A 17,459-nucleotide genomic window follows, 5' to 3' on the forward strand; every position below is an offset into this window, starting at 1 on the left:
GGAGATAGATATATTTCTGATTCAAAAAAACGCGTTAAAGGGGTATGGGGAACAGGTGGGGAGGTGGATTTGAGACCAGGAAGAGATCAGCACTGATCTGATTGAATGGCGGTGCAGGCGGGAAGGGCTGACTTGCCGACTTCTGCTCCTAATTCCTATTTCCTTCCCTAAAGGACATTCGTAAACCAGATGTTTTTTTTAAACGACAATTGACAATGGTTTCATGGTCATCATTAGATATTTTTTCTTTTAATTCCAGTTTTTAAAAAAAATTGAATTCAAATTCCACCATCTGCCCTGATGGAATTTAAACCCAGATCATAGAATTTACAGTGCAGGAGGCCATTTGGCCCATCAAGTCTGCACCAGCCCTTGGAAACAGCACCCTACCTAAGCCCACACCTCCCCCCTATTCCTGTAACTCCACCTAAGGTTTTTGGACACTAAGGGCAATTTAGCATGGCCAATCCACCTAACCTGCACATCTTTGGTCTGTGGGAGGAAACCGGAGCACCCAGAGGAAACCCACGTAGACACGGGGAGAATGTCTGTGGCCCAAGCTGGGCATCAAACCTGGGACCCTGGAGCTGTGAAGCAACTATGCTACCGTGCCCAGAGCATTACCCTGGGTCTCTGAATTATTAGCCCAGTGACAATACCACTACCCTACTGCCTCCCCTGTCTCAGCAGGCATCAAACTTACATGTCTCAGAGACAGTTACTTTAATTCATTGGGAAGGAATTGATGAATCATACAATGTTGAAGCAAGATGAGTCTCTGATCTCAAATGTGTGCCATCTCAAAAAATACTTTTTAACCACTTTTGTTAACCTTACCTGATTTCACCCAATCTCAGCTCATCCATTACGGAACCTTAACCCCATGCCTTCTTTACCTCCAGACTTGATTACTCATGAGAAATCTGCATTCCTCTGAATCTAGCCTCATGTGCATTCCCAATCATCAGTTTTCTTGGCCTCAAGCTCTGGAATTCTGCCTGTACATCTTTAAACCTCACTTTCCTCCTTTAAGACACGTCTTAAAACCTACCTCTATGAGAGCAAGCCTTTGGTCATCAAACTCAATACATCCTTTTGTGGCTTGGCATTTATTTTATAATGCTTCTGTGAAGTGCCTTGGGATGTTTCCTTATGTGAAAGTGCTATTTTATATAAGTTGTTGTTGAATACACAATTGGTTAAAAGAATTGTTCTGCATCTTGAATGATATTGCAAGTGTAAATTGAATCAGTTATTGAATAAAATTCAGGTCACAAAATCTTTTCCAAAGTATTTTGCAGAATAATCAAATAATTTACTTTATTGATGTATTTGTTGTCTTACATTCAGTCTTGAAAAGAACAAGTGCCAAGTTAAGAAAGCAACATTCTGACCAAACTGAAATCATATGCTTTGATAAAAGTAAATCCTCTTTCATTGGAAATTGTTTTCCCACCTTTGATAAAAATGAAGTAGCCTTTTGCTTTAAAACATAAATCATGGAACAAATATTTGGCTTCAGACTGGGGATGATGCAGATTTGTATTTTGTTCCTGTAACAGAGAAACTCGCACCAAATATATAAATAATCCATCAATTTAAAGATTTTGTAACTTGCATCATAATTACATGAAACCATCCATATTATGTTAGGCATGTTTCTGACATCCATTAATTCAAGTTTCTCAAATGTACAGATGAATTGAGCTATGACTATGATTTACTAAAATGTTTGACAATTAAATTGCAGGACTGTTTCCTTTGAAACTCAGACACCAAACAGATTTCGAAGATCAGCCAGAGTAAGCTTGGTAAAGGATCCACCAGTTCCTGATAGCACCTTCTTTGCAAGTTCCTTTTTCTTCTCCTGAAGCTCAAAGATTTTGTCCTCAATAGTTCCCTCACACACAAACCTGGAGGGAAACATAATTTTCTTTAGCAAAGCAATAATTTTTTTTTAAATACCACCTTTTCTGAAATACCCTTGTATAGTGAAACCTAATTTGCTACAAAATCATACTGCTTTAGGCATTTAACAGCAATGTATCACTCACAATTTGTTGAGATGGAGGAAGTCAACAAGTTCTAACATTAGCTGCAATGATTGGTCAGATCCACCTGACATTAACATTGATACAAGAACACTGACCCAGAATACGACGCTATACTTCCAGGGGCAGCAGATTACCAATCCAGACACAGAACAGTCTATTCTTTCAACAAGGCACGAGAAGCTGATGTTGACAGTTTTCTGTATATGAACTCAAATCAACTTTTTTAAAATATACAAAGAACTCGGGTACAAATGTAATTTCTGACTGTGCACAAATTGATTAAAGAGAGGTCATTAGTATTCCAATTTTCAAAGGGAATGATTTGCAAAGAAACAGGAGCAAGTTATTCAGCTCTTTGAGCATATTACATCATGCAATGAAATAATAATCTTTTATTGTCACAAGTAGGCTTACATTCACACTGTGAAAAGCCCCTCGTCGTCACATTCCAGCGCCTGTTCGGGCAATGAGCCTGTACGGGAATTGAACCCGTGCTGCTGGCCTTGTTCTGCATTACAAACCAGCTGTCTAGCTCACTGAGCTAAACCAGCTTTCCCAGATGTAAAATTAAATAACTGTGCTAACATTTACTGCTTTGAGAGAGAGAATGCCACAATTCAACCACCCTTAGTGTAATGATGTGTTTTCCAAATTGCTTTTGAAAGCTCTGGGGCTGATTTTAAAGTTACCGTCCCTTGTCCCAGACACTCCAACCAGCAGAATACATTTCTGCTGCTTCACAGCTCCAGGGACCCGGGTTCAATTCCGGCCTCGGGTGACTGTCTGAAATTTGCACTTTCTCCCAGTGTCTGCATGGGTTGCCTCCGGTTTTCTCCCACAGTCCAAAGATGTGCAGGTTAGGTGGATTGTCCATGCTAAATTGCCCCTCAAGTGTCCAAAGGCTAGGTGGGGTTACGGGGATAGGATGGAGATGTGGGCTTAAGTAAGGTGCTCTTTCAAGGGCCGGTATAGACTCGTTGGGCCGAATGGCCTCCTTCTGCACTGTAAATTCTGTGAAATCACCCCATAATTTCATTTTCCAGGAATATAAGTCTAGCGTACACAATCGCTTCTCATAATTTTACACTTTGATCCCTAGTAACATTTTGGTAAATTAGTACTGCATTCCTTCCAAGGCCTTTCCAAGATTTGCTGCCCTGAACTGAACACCAGATTCTTGATGTGGTCTAACCAGGGCTTTGTACTTGTGTGGCAAAACCTACCGCCCCTATATTCCAGCCCACCAGATACAAGGGCTAACATTCCTTTTATTTTTATTGGATTGTTTTGTAGTTTATTATAATATTTTCCGCTATCCGAATACTTGGACCCCTTAATCTCTTGGGACCTCCAAATTGCTAGCTTTTCACTATTTCAAAATAATACTCATCTATCCATTTCTGTCTAAAATAGATGACCATGCAACTTGTCGGATTTGAAATCCATCTGCCACAATCTTGCACTCTCAATGTTGCTTTGTAATTCTATGTTTTTGTCTACACTACTTGCAATACTGGCAAACTTGGATAACACAATAGAAAATTATATATCCAAGTTATTAACAAATATAGTGAATAGTTGAGGCCCCAGAACAGATACATGTAGCAGTAGTTATTTCCTCTAGTTTGAGAACATACCCATTTTACACCGCTTAACCAATCTCCAAGCCAATAATAATTTGCCTTCAATTTCACATGTTTCTCTTCTGTGGAACTTAATAGAATATATTCTGGCAGTGCATTTCAGCTACATGTTTAGAAATTCCCCTGGTTACTGCTATAGTTGCATCTTGCTACCTTTCTTAAATATTGGAGTTACATTTGCAGTTTTCCAATCTAAATTCCAGAACCGTTCAAAGATTATGGCTGAAGCAGCCGCAATTTTCTCGAATACTACTTCTTAAAAATCTGGGGTGGAAATCATCAGATCCTGGGGATATATGCAGCACGGTAGCACAGTGGTTAGCACTGCTGCCTCACAGTGCCAGGAAACTGGGTTAAATTCCAGCCTTGGGTCACTGTCTATGTGGAGTTTGCACATTCTCCCAGTGTCTGCGTGGGTTTCCTCTGGGTGCTCCGGTTTCCTCCCACAGTCCAAAGATGTGCAGGTTAGGTGGATTTGCAATGCCAAATTGCCCCTTGTTTCCAAAAAGATGTGTAGGTTAGATTAAGGGGTTAATGGGATAGGAAGGGGAAGTGAGCTTAGGTGCAGACTCGATGGGTCTCCTTCTGCACTGTAGTGATTTGTCAGTCTTTAGTTGCACCATTCTTTCCGATAGTATTTTCTTGCTTTTGGCAACTATGTTCCAGTCCTTGATTCATTCAGAGTTTCTCTTGAATATCAGGCACATTAATTGCTTCCTTGATTGCCATTTCCTTACTTTAATTTGCAATATCACCACATCAGCTTTTAACTACTTAAGCCAGTCCTTCAGCAGAAATGCATCAACTTAAAAGCATCCAACATTTAAAAGCAAAACATAGCAAAAAAAGACTGTTGGATAATTTTCAAAAATTTACTAATTACCTCCGAACATTCCACAGGACATCGAAAGCTTGATGTATACACTGAGTGACTTTTACAACAGACAAGTCAAGACACAGCTAATGAAGCCATCCGACCACATGAGTATGCTGTCTCCAAGCTGTATAACCAGTTAAAATCCCTGCAGATTTGGAGTCATTGTGACAGAATGTGCCTGCATATTCTTGAAATGCTAATCTCAGAGAACTTTATCATTAGAGCGAAACCTACGAAATATCATAATCAGGATCTTTCCTGTCAAAAACCACCTTCAAATTATAATTGACTACCCGAGAACGTTTAAAGTGAAATTAACCTGATATAACCAGGACCTTCCCTTTTGAAACCACCTTCATATGTTAGTGGCCTATCATGAAGTTGTGCTGACACGTAAGACAACAGAGATTCGGGGAAGGATTGTGCGACAATCTTTGTCACGGGTGTGATTCTTGGTTTAATGCCTCTTCAGTTACCTGTGCACAGTTACATTCTTGCGTTGCCCCACACGATAAATTCGATCAGATGCCTGCTCCTCCAGTGCTGGGTTCCTGACAAAACAAATTAAGTATTTATACAAATTTGACCGAGAGTACAGAAGGACATTTGGTGAACAAATTCAATAATCAAAATATTCTGTTGACTCCATTAATTTCAATACAATATTAATTTAGATGTATCAAGATTTTTTAATAAAGTGGCAGATCTGCGAAAACCTCCTGCCAAAAACATCATGCAGGTGCTATTGCCGGACAAATAAAACTAAAAGACCATTGGATAAAAAAAGTGTATAAAACACATTAGAAAACTCAATTAGTGTTTTCATAAATAATCCACAAAATTTTTAATACATTAAAAATTGAAATTGGTGTCGCAATTATGCCAAGATGATTATCTGAATTTGGTTATTTAAAACTTTCCTGGTATGAAGTACTAGGCACAGGTTACTGACTAAGAACTCCCCAATCTCAGCTGAACTATGGGAGGAGGAGCAAGAGGGGAAGGGTGGGGTGAGATAGTTTCGCTACCAAGTTAGGAAAAAACATTTTAAATAAGCCCAAGAGAGTCAATGAAGAATTATTCTGTGATTAGAGCAGCATTGACTGAGACTTGGAACAAGTGGAATACGAATAAAGAAAAGGTGAAAATTAATTTCACAAATGAAGTTAAGAAAAAACAAGAACAAAATGTTTTTTATGAACAAGAAAAAAGTTCACTTCCTAAATGTGGACAGCATGGTAGCACAGTGGTTAGCACAGTTGTTTCACGGCTCCAGGGTCCCAGGTTCGATTCCCAGCTTGGGTCACTGTCTGTGCGGAGTCTGCACGTTCTCCCTGCCTCCCACAGTCCAAAGACGTGCAGGTTAGGTGGATCGGCAATGATAAATTGCCCTCAGTGTCCAAAAAGGTTGGTGGGGTTACTGGGATAAGGTGGAGGCGTGGCCTTAAGTAAGGTGCTCTTTCCAAGTGCCGGTGCAGACTCGAGGGACCGAATGGCCTCCTTCTGCACTGTCAATTTTATGATTCTAAATGGTAAGGGAAAGCATTGATGGATGATGCGAATGGGATTGAAACTAGACACTCAAATGTCTGATCATTTAGATCTAATGATTATTTAGATTTAATGCCATTATTGCCAGCTACACATTTGATGTGTTCTGATGTTAATGATAAATGATAAATTTAAAATTAAGGAAATCAGTTAGCATTTTAAGTCACAGTGTAAAACAATCCTTATACACAAAGCAGCAAGGAATAATAATAATAATCTTTATTATTGTCACAAGTAGGCTTACATTAACACTGCAATGAAGTTAATGTGAAAAGCCCCGAGTCGCCACATTCCGGTGCCTGTTCGGGTATACTGAGGGAGAATTCAGAATGTCCAAATTACCTAACAGCATGTCTTTCTGGACTTGCGGGAGGAAACCGGAGCACCCGGAGGAAACCCACGCAGACATGGGAAGAACGTTAGACTCCGCACAGACAGTGACCCAAACCGGGAATCGAACCTGGGACCCTGGCGCTGTGAAGCAACAGTGCTAACCACTGTGCTACCTTGCCGCCCATGGATACATGTTCTTTCATTATCACATGTTAATATAGTCTGTAATTATCTACAGTACAGCTGATGCGTAATCTTACCAGTGCATATCTAACAGGAAGAGGTGGTTGCCTCCAATGAGGTTCAAACCCACACCCCCAGCACACAGAGACACCAACATGGCCTGTGATAAGAGAGATAGAGTTCAGAAAGGAAACATTCCCAAGATAATCAAGTCAATGGCACATTGTTGACAACTCGAGTTTGAATGAAGGATACTCATATTTAAACAGTGATCGAACTAAGTATATTTGACTATATGAGTAGAATTCCCAATGCCATCAGACTGAAATTTTATTACACTTTTCATAATAATGTGCCACATTGTTGAACTTCCTGATGAATAAACCACTGCATGCAATCCACTGTGTAAAATATAAAGATTTTATTTTGTCCAGCTTTCTTTTCATCTCTCACGCAGGGCACAGGGCGATGGGTGCCAGGAGCATTCTCATAGCTCAGCCAAGTATTAGAGGGATGTTAACAATCAAGTTATCACCTATTAGTACCTTTAGGGAAGAAAACTGAAAATAAAATAAACCTCCCTGAGTTTTCTGGATCTTTCATTCTGTCCTCACAAGTGAATTTAAAACAGCAGCCAGCCATGTACCTGAGGGCCTTTAGGGTTAGTGTTAAATTCCTCCACCAAGTCCATACGACGCTTAGGGGTTACAGAGCCATCCAGAGTAACGTAGCTCAGGCTCATTTGATCCAAGTGGCCTGCCACCACATTCAGCATGCTGGTCCACTGAGAAATTATTACACTGAGAGAAAAGACCAATAAATGAACAAAATTATTAATATAGTCTTATCATTTGGTTTGCAAGCTTACAAATTGGGACTGCAAGAATAAAGTGCAAAGCTATAGTTACATACACAGAGGTCTAATTCAGATACTGATCCCACTAAAATCATAGAAACCCTACAGTGTAGAAGGAGGCCATTTGGCCCATCGAGTCTGCATCGACCCTCCGAAAGAACGTTCTACCCAGGACAACTCCACAGCCCACCCCGCCCTATCCCAGTAACCTAACCTTCATGTCCCTGGACACTAAGGGCCAATTCTATAATGGTCAATCCGCCTAACCTGCACATCTTTGGACTGTGGTTGGAAACCGAGCATCCGGAGGAAACCCACAAAGACACAGGGAGAATGTGTAATCTCCACACAGACATTCACTCAAGGCCGGGATTGAACCAGGGTCTCTGGCAGCTGTAAGGCAGCAGTGCTAACCACTGTGCTACCGTGTTGCCCCCAATAATCAAATCAGCAGACATAGAAAACACTACTGAGTTAATTTGAATGAGGAAAAAGCATTTTATATGACACCATTCAAAGTACTTTACAGCCAATTAATTCACTTTGAATTATAGTTACTTGTAATGTAAAAAAACATAATAGCCATTGCTATGATGTACAATGTACCTTCAACTCACCATTTACAAATTTCAAGTCAGAATTTGATAAAATACTCCCCACTTCCCTGTATGAATGTGGCAACAACTGCAAGGTGCTCAAGATCATCCAAAGTAAAGCAGTTAATTTTGTCGCTCCAGCTGCTGTATTTAATATCTAACCCTTTCCCTACCAACGCAATACAAAAAATATAGGATGTGCTGCACTAACTCAAAAGGTTACTTCAACAATACTTCCTGCTACTGAGAAGGACAAGAGCGAAACTTGTGGCTACACCATCACCCCCAGGTTCTCTTCCAACAGATACCCTAACCATGCTAACTTAGATTCACAGTAAACTCCAGTCGTTCGTGAAGCCCTCTATCGTGATTTATTTTGCTCTTGTGAACATAGTTGTAGACGGAATCACGGTTCACAGCCCAGAAAACGCCACTTATCTATGATGAACTCTCAACTTTCCCACGCTGTTCATGAAGAAAGCGCACGCTGCACATGTACAAGTTCACCTTCATCTTCACTCTGTCAACATCCTGGAATTTGCTCTTCAACACTTTGGGGGAACTGCACTGCCACAATAATTGCACATAAGTTGTTCCAGGAGAATGCCCACTACCATCTTCTCATGGAAAATAGTTATAAGCAATAAAGTGGCATTGCTAGCACCACACAAATCCCCAAAACATTAAAACGGTACGGCTGCTGCAAGGACCAGTTTTTCTGCCCGAGGGCAGCTAATATTTATGAGTAACAATTAGAACATAGAACGATACAGCGCAGTACAGGCCCTTCGGCCCACGATGTTGCACCGACATGGGAAGTCAAAAAACAAAAGCCATCTAACCTACACTATGCCATTATCATCCATATGCTTATCCAATAAACTTTTAAATGTCCTCAATGTTGGCGAGTTCACTACTGTTGCAGGTAGGGCATTCCATGGCCTCACCACTCTTTGCGTAAAGAACCTACCTCTGACCTCTGTCCTATATCTATTACCCCTCAGTTTAAGGCTATGTCCCCTCGTGCTAGCCATTTCCATCCGCAGGAGAAGGCTCTCACTGTCCACCCTATCTAACCCCCTGATCATTTTGTATGCCTCTATTAAGTCTCCTCTTAACCTTCTTCTCTCTAACGAAAACAACCTCAAGTCCATCAGCCTTTCCTCATAAGACTTTCCCTCCATACCAGGCAACATCCTGGTAAATCTCCTCTGCACCCGCTCCAGAGCTTCCACGTCCTTCCTATAATGCGGTGACCAGAACTGTACGCAATACTCCAAATGCGGCCGTACCAGAGTTTTGTACAGCTGCAACATGACCTCATGACTCCGGAACTCAATCCCTCTACCAATAAAGGCCAACACTCCATAGGCCTTCTTCACAACCCTATCAACCTGGGTGGCAACTTTCAGGGATCTATGTACATGGACACCTAGATCCCTCTGCTCATCCACACTTCCAAGAACTTTACCATTAGCCAAATATTCCGCATTCCTGTTATTCCTTCCAAAGTGAATCACCTCACACATCTCTACATTAAACTCCATTTGCCACCTCTCAGCCCAGCTCTGCAGCTTATCTATGTCCCTCTGTAACCTGCTACATCCTTCCGCACTGTCGACAACACCGCCGACTTTAGTGTCGTCTGCAAATTTACTTACCCACCCTTCTGCGCCCTCCTCTAGGTCATTGATAAAAATGACAAACAGCAACTGCCCCAGAACAGATCCTTGTGGTACGCCACTTGTAACTGAACTCCATTCTAAACATTTCCCATCAACCACCACCCTCTGTCTTCTTTCAGCTAGCCAATTTCTGATCCACAGCTCTAATTATTGCAGTTTGGGGCAGCACGGTAGCATTGTGGATAGCACAATTGCTTCACAGCTCCAGGGTCCCAGGTTCGATTCCGGCTTGGGTCACTATCTGTGCGGAGTCTGCACATCCTCCCCATGTGTGCGTGGGTTTCCTCTGGGTGCTCCGGGTTCCTCCCACAGTCCAAAGATGTGCAGGTTAGGTGGATTGGCCATGATAAATTGCCCTTAGTGTCCAAAATTGCCCTTAGTGTTGGGTGGGGTTGCTGGGTTATGGGGATAGGGTGGAGGTGTTGACCTTGGGTAGGGTGCTCTTTCCAAGAGCCGGTGCGGACTCGATGGGCCGAATGGCCTCCTTCTGCACTGTAAATTCTATGATAAAAAGAAATCTTATTTGTGAGTGATTTATTTTTCGGCTTTGAACCTTGCTCCAGACTGTGGAAATACAAGACGACTGTTTCCCCCCACAGGTAGGGCTTCGGAGGAGCAGATATGCCATTCCCCAAGAACATATCTACGTATGTCATTATGAAGAGGAACAAGAAAAAATGGAAGGAAAGAGAGTCAAACAGCACCCTATAACCTTCAACTCCCCACAAAGAACAAACATGTAACACAAATCCTATTAATGACCTTAATGAGGCGATGTGTACAGTATTGAAGGAGGAAAGTCACCAAAGAGGCAATTGGAAAGTAGCATAAAGGAACCTGCATGCCCGGTCACCTACAAGACAGCTTGTTTGTGTCTATAAAGGTCACATCCAACCTCACTCTCAGCCAGTCATTTCAGGAAGACACGAGGGAATCTGTAACATTGGTCATGCATATGTCAGGTGACTGATGTAATTTTCTGCAGAACTTGATCTCCACATATTCTCCATCATTATTATCCTCCTCAGTACAGTCATCCTCATAGTCCACAGGGTGAATTCCCTTCTTTTCTGTTCTCCATTATCAACCCCTATTGCTGCATCGGGTCGACAGGAAACTAGAGTATGAGCTAAGAACAGGTTAGCATAATACACATAGGTTAAAAGAGGCGGAATGTGTAGAAGGTTGCGCCTCAAGACTGTTGATACCTAAGCAAGAAATAAAAAAAGAGAGCAGCCAGTATGATATGCCTGTCCTTATCAGGCTATTACATTTCTTGAAATACAGTGCTGCAGTTCTGGCCGTGGGGGTGAAAAAGAGAATTGGCCTCACTCCATATAACAAGACAAACAGTCTCTCATTGAGACTCAATAGTTTTTCTACTCTTTACTGAAGAGGCTGGCCTCAAGATCCATTCCAACAATACTATGTGTCTTTTTTTGTCCCTTTCTGGCTGTCTGCCATATTCTCTAGTAAAGACAGTACTGATGTGGGAAAGCAGTCAGTGACTTTACACATGATCCACCAGGAGTTGTTTAAATGGGACGATCCTGCATTTCACAGCAGTTCAACTCTCCTGGGCACTGGCAAGCAATATTAATGCAAATTAGTGTGTGCTCGTATGTCCAGTAGTATTTCCAGTCTTGGTGCTTTATAGAGAACTAGAGATGCACAGTTTTTATTTACCAGAGAAAGCACTTTCCCATCATCCAAATGATTTCTTGAAACATGAATCCCAATAAGAAACGTACCTTTTTTGTGATTCTGGCCCACTTTTTATTGCTTTTAATTCCTCCAAGAGCGCAGAGATCTGGCAACAAAATGAACAGAATGTAAAAGGAGAACTGATACAAAATTCACCTGTGGTCCATAGTTGGCAACTTCACATTCCATATGTATGCTCTACCACAGCCATCAGATCATGATGTTTCCCGACCTCTGCTTGTCCAGCATCCACTTTTGGATGAGTCAAAATTTCCTCCATACCATTGCCACCGACCTCTTCCCCTCGCCACAAGGTCAGGCTGAAGCAGACAACAATCTCCACGATGTGTGTTTGACTTCTGGCTGAGTTTCACCCTCTTTCTTTACCTCATCACAAAGGTAATGTACTCCCACCTCCAACAGCATCCATTCCAGCCTAACCTCAGCGCATCCTTTGCTTGATCCCTCATGCAAGTCTTTGCCATCTCTATACTCAATTCACCCGAAGCTTTCTTGGCCACCCTCCAGAAAATTCTACTTTTTCTAAACGGTGATGACCACGTCTTGTCCCATATAATATCCAGCTGGCCTATTGGTATCCTCACTGATCTAGACTGGTGCCCGGTCAATCAATACCTCACATTTAAAATTATTATCCACTTTGGAATTTAAATCCCTCTATTATCTTTCTCTTCAGCCGTATAATTCCACGTCCCTTGGTCTCCAAACTCTTGTATATCCCACCTTCCTTCACCTTATTGTTCCTCAGCTGGTTCATGCTCTGCTCCAGAGTTATTTCTGCCTCTTCACTTCATACGTTTTATACCCCACTTGGGTATTTTTTAGTGTACCCAATTCATTTTTTTCCAATTAAGGGGCAATTTAGCGTGGTGTTCAATCCACCTACTTTGCACATCTTTGGGTTGTGGGAGCGAAACCCACGCAAACACGGGGAGAATGTGCAAACTCCACATGGACTGTGACCCAGAGCCGGGATCGAACCTGGGACCTCAGCGCCGTGAGGCAACAGGGCAAACCCTCTGCGCCACTGTGCTGCCCTTACCCCACTTTATAAAACCAAGATATTGATCACGCCTCCGCTCTCTTTTGGCGCAGGGTCCATTTTTGGCTTAACTTTAGAATACTTTTCTCCATTAAAGATTATACAGGTGGTTAGGAATTTGGAAAATAAATGGAGGTTAACAGTAAATTCGAGGTGAAAACAAAATAACAGACAAGTAATAAGACTAGCAGGCATCCAGAGGAATACCGAGATGCAATTTTCTCATTGCCAAGATTAGCAAGCATCTAGAGAAATAGAGGTGTGAATGGCCATATTGGAAACATTATTTACCAGAGATGAGTGGGGCTAGACAAATTATAACATCTAAAGGCAAAGAATTTGAGAGTTGTAGACAGACGAATCCACAGGATGGATCATCATAAATACTGAAGCATCGGGGAGGATGGACGGGGGGTTCCAGAGCTGGCATCGGGCGGGGATTAGAAGAATGGGGGACCTGTTCATTGACGGGACGTTTGCGAGCCTAGGGGCACTGGAGGAGAAGTTTGAGATACCCCCGGGAAATGCTTTTAGATATATGCAGGTGGAGGCGTTTGTGAGGCGACAGGTGAGGGAATTCCCGTTGCTCCCGGCACAAGAAATTCAAGACAGGGTGATCTCGGGTGTATGGGTCTGGGAGGGCAAGGTGTCGGCAATATACCAGGAGATGAAAGAAGAGGGGGAAGCGCTGGTAGAGGAGCTGAAGAGTAAATGGGAGGAGGAGCTGGGGGAGGAGATTGAGGAAGGTCTGTGGGCTGATGCCCTAGGTAGGGTTAATTCCTCCTCCTCGTGTGCCAGGCTCAGCCTGATACAATTTAAGGTGGTTCACAGAGCGCACTTGACGGGGGCAAGGTTGAGTAGGTTCTTTGGGGTAGAGGACAGATGTGGAAGGTGCTCAGGGAGCCCGGCGAACCATGTCCATATGTTTTGGTCATACCCGGCACTGGAGGGGTTCTGGAGAGGAGTGGCGGGAGCAATATCTCAGGTGGTGAAAGTCCGGGTCAAGCCAAGCTGGGGGCTAGCAATATTTGGAGTAGTGGACGAGCCGGGAGTGCAGGAGGCGAAAGAGGCCAGCATTCTGGCCTTTGCGTCCCTAGTAGCCCGGCGACGGATCTTGCTAATGTGGAAGGAGGCGAAGCCCCCCAGCGTGGAGGCCTGGATAAACGACATGGCTGGGTTCATAAAGCTGGAGAGGATTAAGTTTGCCTTGAGAGGGTCTGCGCAGGGGTTCTACAGGCGGTGGCAACCGTTCCTAGACGATTTCGCGGAGCGTTAGAGGAAGGTCGGTCAGCAGCAGCAGCAACCCGGGGGGGGGGGGGGGACGTTCTGGGAAGGGGGGGGGAAATGGGGGATTGCCTGGGGGGGTGGATGAGCAAGAGATAACATGAAGGGTTGGGGAAACTGGCACGTGCGGGAGAGAGCCAGTGTACAAAGCTATGTAAATATATCATTTTGCCATGTATATATCTTGCTCAGTGCGATTTCTTGTTATTTTGTTACGGGGGGGTTATTGTTTGTAAGGGAGAAAAATTGTGTTAAAAAACCTTAATAAATATATATTTTTTAAAAAATACTGAATCGTATAACTGCCAGCATCCTCATTGGAGAAAGGTGCTAATTGTCCATCGAAAAGTCAAACAGGCCAGTTCCATCTCTGATTGGAGCCACAGAGGCCCGTTACATCTAACATTTAGAGCCATGGCAGATTGCAAAATATTCTCCTCTAAGAAATGCAGTATTTGTGCCTTCGCTGGACCAGAAAGGGTCTTCCCAGACTTGGTCACCTGAAGATATTGTATGGTAACGATTAGAGTTACCAATAGAGTTACTAAAATTGGATGTTGCATGGGAAAATGGGTGTCTCAGTGAGTTCAGAGAACAAAGATATATTTGGGGAACAAGAGGTAACTTCAGATAACAGGTGTGTTTAGTTATTGATACACGCAAGTGTCATAGTGTATATTAGTCCTTTTCTATAATAAATATTTGGTATTAATTGTTTGCACAATGACTGGACTGGTTGTGTGGAATCCATGATACACTGTTTCCTAGCAAGGGACATGAGTTAGTATGAAATCCAGAATATCCTGGAGAAACGAAGGACATAAGTTAGAATGGAATCCATAATAACCGGTTCTTTGTGAATGACGTGAATGTGAATGATGGAAGTAGCCATAACAAGGTTGCGCTTTTCTGTAAACTGCCATTTCCTTCAGGTCAAAGGGAAGATAAGTATGCAAAAGAAGGATAGAAAGTGCTAATGTTTCTATTGGTCCATTTGCCCTGTTTTCTATTGCTTTCTATTGGCTAGAGTTACTGTCCTTCTATTGGTCTAAAATGAAAGCTTAATTGTGATATTATTGGTGTATGTGACATGCAAATTAAGGTTTAGAATGCAATTGCAAATTCTATTGGTTAATCAAACTATAAATGTTTCTGCTTAATAGATTAATTTAGAGTAATACCAGTGCATCCAACTGGCTTTGCCCTCCATGTGCACATGTCAATAAAACTTAATCAAAGAGTTCCTGTGTCAGCCTTGCAATACTTCGACAGTTCCTCACTGGATTGTACGTTGTTCCTCACTTTATTCCAAACAAAAATACATCATTAAGAACCAGTGTTTCAAGTTATCCTTCGGGGTTTTGAGACACTCGGTAACATCAGCAGGGTTCTTCCCAACATTTGGAAATACAAGTTGTTGCATAATTATGCTTTTGCAAAGTTACTCAAACGTCAACAGTATTTTTCCCAACATTTAAATCTTAGGATTTATCATTGATAATAAAGGTGCAGGTTTAGCCTCCTTTACTCGAAGTGCTTGGGGCCGAAAGTGTCTTGGATTCTGGAATTTTGGAATACCTGTAGAATTATATAATGCGGTAGCTCATCCAGAGAGGATGGGACACAAACCGAAGCACAAAATTAATTTATATTTCACTTACAACTTATAGATACATATAGCCTGCAGGTAGTTTTATGTAATATTTTGAATAATTCTCTGCATGAAATAATAATATGTACATTAAACCTGAACCATCAGAAAAATAAGCCATCACTACCTCGACCACTCAGGCGGGCGAGTGCCGAAGGCAATAGTTGTGAAACGTCTCATAGTTAGCATAATGCACCAACGTCTGGCCATGATCAATGCTGAAAATAAATTGACGTTTTGGCATCAAAAGAGCCCCATGTAGGGCTTGTAACCATCTGTGACTTGGTGGGACCTGCACATCGCCTGGGAACCTTTTCAGAGCCTATGGAATTTTCCACTCATAGAATTTACAGTGTAGTAGGCCATTCGGCCCATCGGGTCTACACCGGCCCTGAAAGAGCACCCTACCTGAGCCCACACCACCATCCTATCCCTGTAACCCAGGAACCTGACCTAACTTTTGGACACTATGGTGCAATTTAGCATGATCAATCCACCTAACCCGCACATCTTTGGACTGTGGAAGGAAACCGGAGCACCCAGAGGAAACCCACAGGGAAAAAGTGCAGACTCCAGACAGACAGCAACCCAAGCCAGGAATCGAACCCGGGTCTCTGGCACTGTGAAGCAACAGTGCTAACCACTGTGCTACCATGCTGCCCCCTCGTGGCGTCACGGCGGTGCTCGAAAAAAAGTGCGGATTTCAGAGCTTTTCGAATAAGGGGTGCTCAACCTGTAATTGGTAGTTCAAACTAAAACGGTCCACGTGAGTTCTTGTGCAATGTTGGGTGGATTCAAAGATTCACATTATTCAAAGAGCAGTGACTACTCCCAGTTATCTGATTCAACATCTCCTCCACTACCAGCATGATCAAAAATAAATTCCCCGGTCAGACATTTCATTCTGAAGGATATTGCAGTGGATAAATAGGCTGCTATGATCCTCCACAAAACAGAAGGCTGTGACACTTTTAGGACATTGAAAATTTTGAAGGCATGAGAATAATGTGAAAAACGTCCCAAAGTCTTTTGTAGAAAAGTGTAAAGTTTTAAACTTTTTTTGTGAAAAGATTTAAGGTTTTTTTTGTTCACATGCACTGCAAAAGGTTTCTAAAAATTGTACATTCCACTTGGAATAAAATAATTTCACAACTTTATGCCCCACCATTTGAACATACCTTTGTGCTTTTTCTGGTGCTCTCAAACAGGTGTGCTTTGAAGCTGGTGCCATTCAGGGTAACAGTTGGCTTGGTATCAGAGGCTGTGAACTCTGATAATGATAATGCATTCAGCTGCTCCTCCAGCGAGAGAGTTATGCCCTCAGATTCCATCTCAGTTTGACTCAGAGCCTGTAATTCATGAAAAAAAGTCATTAAAAAAAATAGAAACAGAACCAAAATAAATTGGTCAATGCAGCTGCAGGATTTATATCTCCCACTAGAGTTCTCCAACTACCACAAAGTAAAGACAACATTTTTCTGTGGATTTTTCAGCTTGCACCCTAGTCACAAAGTGTGCAGTCTAATCTCAGAAAAGCTTTCATTGTGCATATTTGTAATTTTAAAGAAAAAGTGGCATTTGTTCATTTGAACATATTTTTGTGTTGTATGTGGTTCTTACTGCACATTAGGTACATTTATGTCTTACCGTCTTCAACAGAGAGAGGTGACAGCAGCACTGTCGAAGCCTGAGCAGCATGGATAAGATGTGGACAGTGCTTGAAGTGTGAGAAGTCTTCTGGGCAGAGGAAGGTCCACCATTTACAGACTCAATATCAAACTCTCGAGCTACTGAATGGAAACAGAAAACAAAATGCAAATTGAGTGTTTTTTTTTTAATAGATCGTATTTACAGTAAGATTTTTACAATGACACATATATCACTTCTATACCATCAATTAAAATAAACTACAGAGTGAATCTGGAGTTTAAATATTGAAAGAGACATTGTTTGTTGCGCACATCAGAACATGAATGAAT

General features: G+C 42.2%; 1 protein-coding gene across 2 annotated transcripts in view; it reads right to left on the reverse strand.

Annotated features, from left to right (window-relative positions):
- Window positions 1–1,293: 1,293 nt before the first annotated feature.
- ttf2 (transcription termination factor, RNA polymerase II) overlaps window positions 1,294–17,459 on the reverse strand; it is a 72,895-nt gene continuing 56,729 nt past the window's right edge. The window contains exons 17-23 of one of the 2 annotated variants that reach the window (XM_072513780.1): window positions 17,128–17,267; window positions 16,659–16,829; window positions 11,530–11,588; window positions 7,288–7,441; window positions 6,719–6,801; window positions 5,051–5,125; window positions 1,294–1,913 (exon numbers count right to left, since the gene is read on the reverse strand). In XM_072513780.1, the coding sequence (XP_072369881.1) occupies window positions 1,769–1,913; window positions 5,051–5,125; window positions 6,719–6,801; window positions 7,288–7,441; window positions 11,530–11,588; window positions 16,659–16,829; window positions 17,128–17,267 (827 nt within the window). In that variant the 3' untranslated portion in view covers window positions 1,294–1,768. Of the gene's footprint in view, window positions 1,914–5,050; window positions 5,126–6,718; window positions 6,802–7,287; window positions 7,442–11,529; window positions 11,589–16,658; window positions 16,830–17,127; window positions 17,271–17,459 lie in introns of both variants that reach the window. The other variant, XM_072513779.1, reaches the window with a different exon arrangement.

Source organism: Scyliorhinus torazame, chromosome 8, assembly GCF_047496885.1.
Source record: "Scyliorhinus torazame isolate Kashiwa2021f chromosome 8, sScyTor2.1, whole genome shotgun sequence".
Taxonomy (NCBI): domain Eukaryota; kingdom Metazoa; phylum Chordata; class Chondrichthyes; order Carcharhiniformes; family Scyliorhinidae; genus Scyliorhinus; species Scyliorhinus torazame.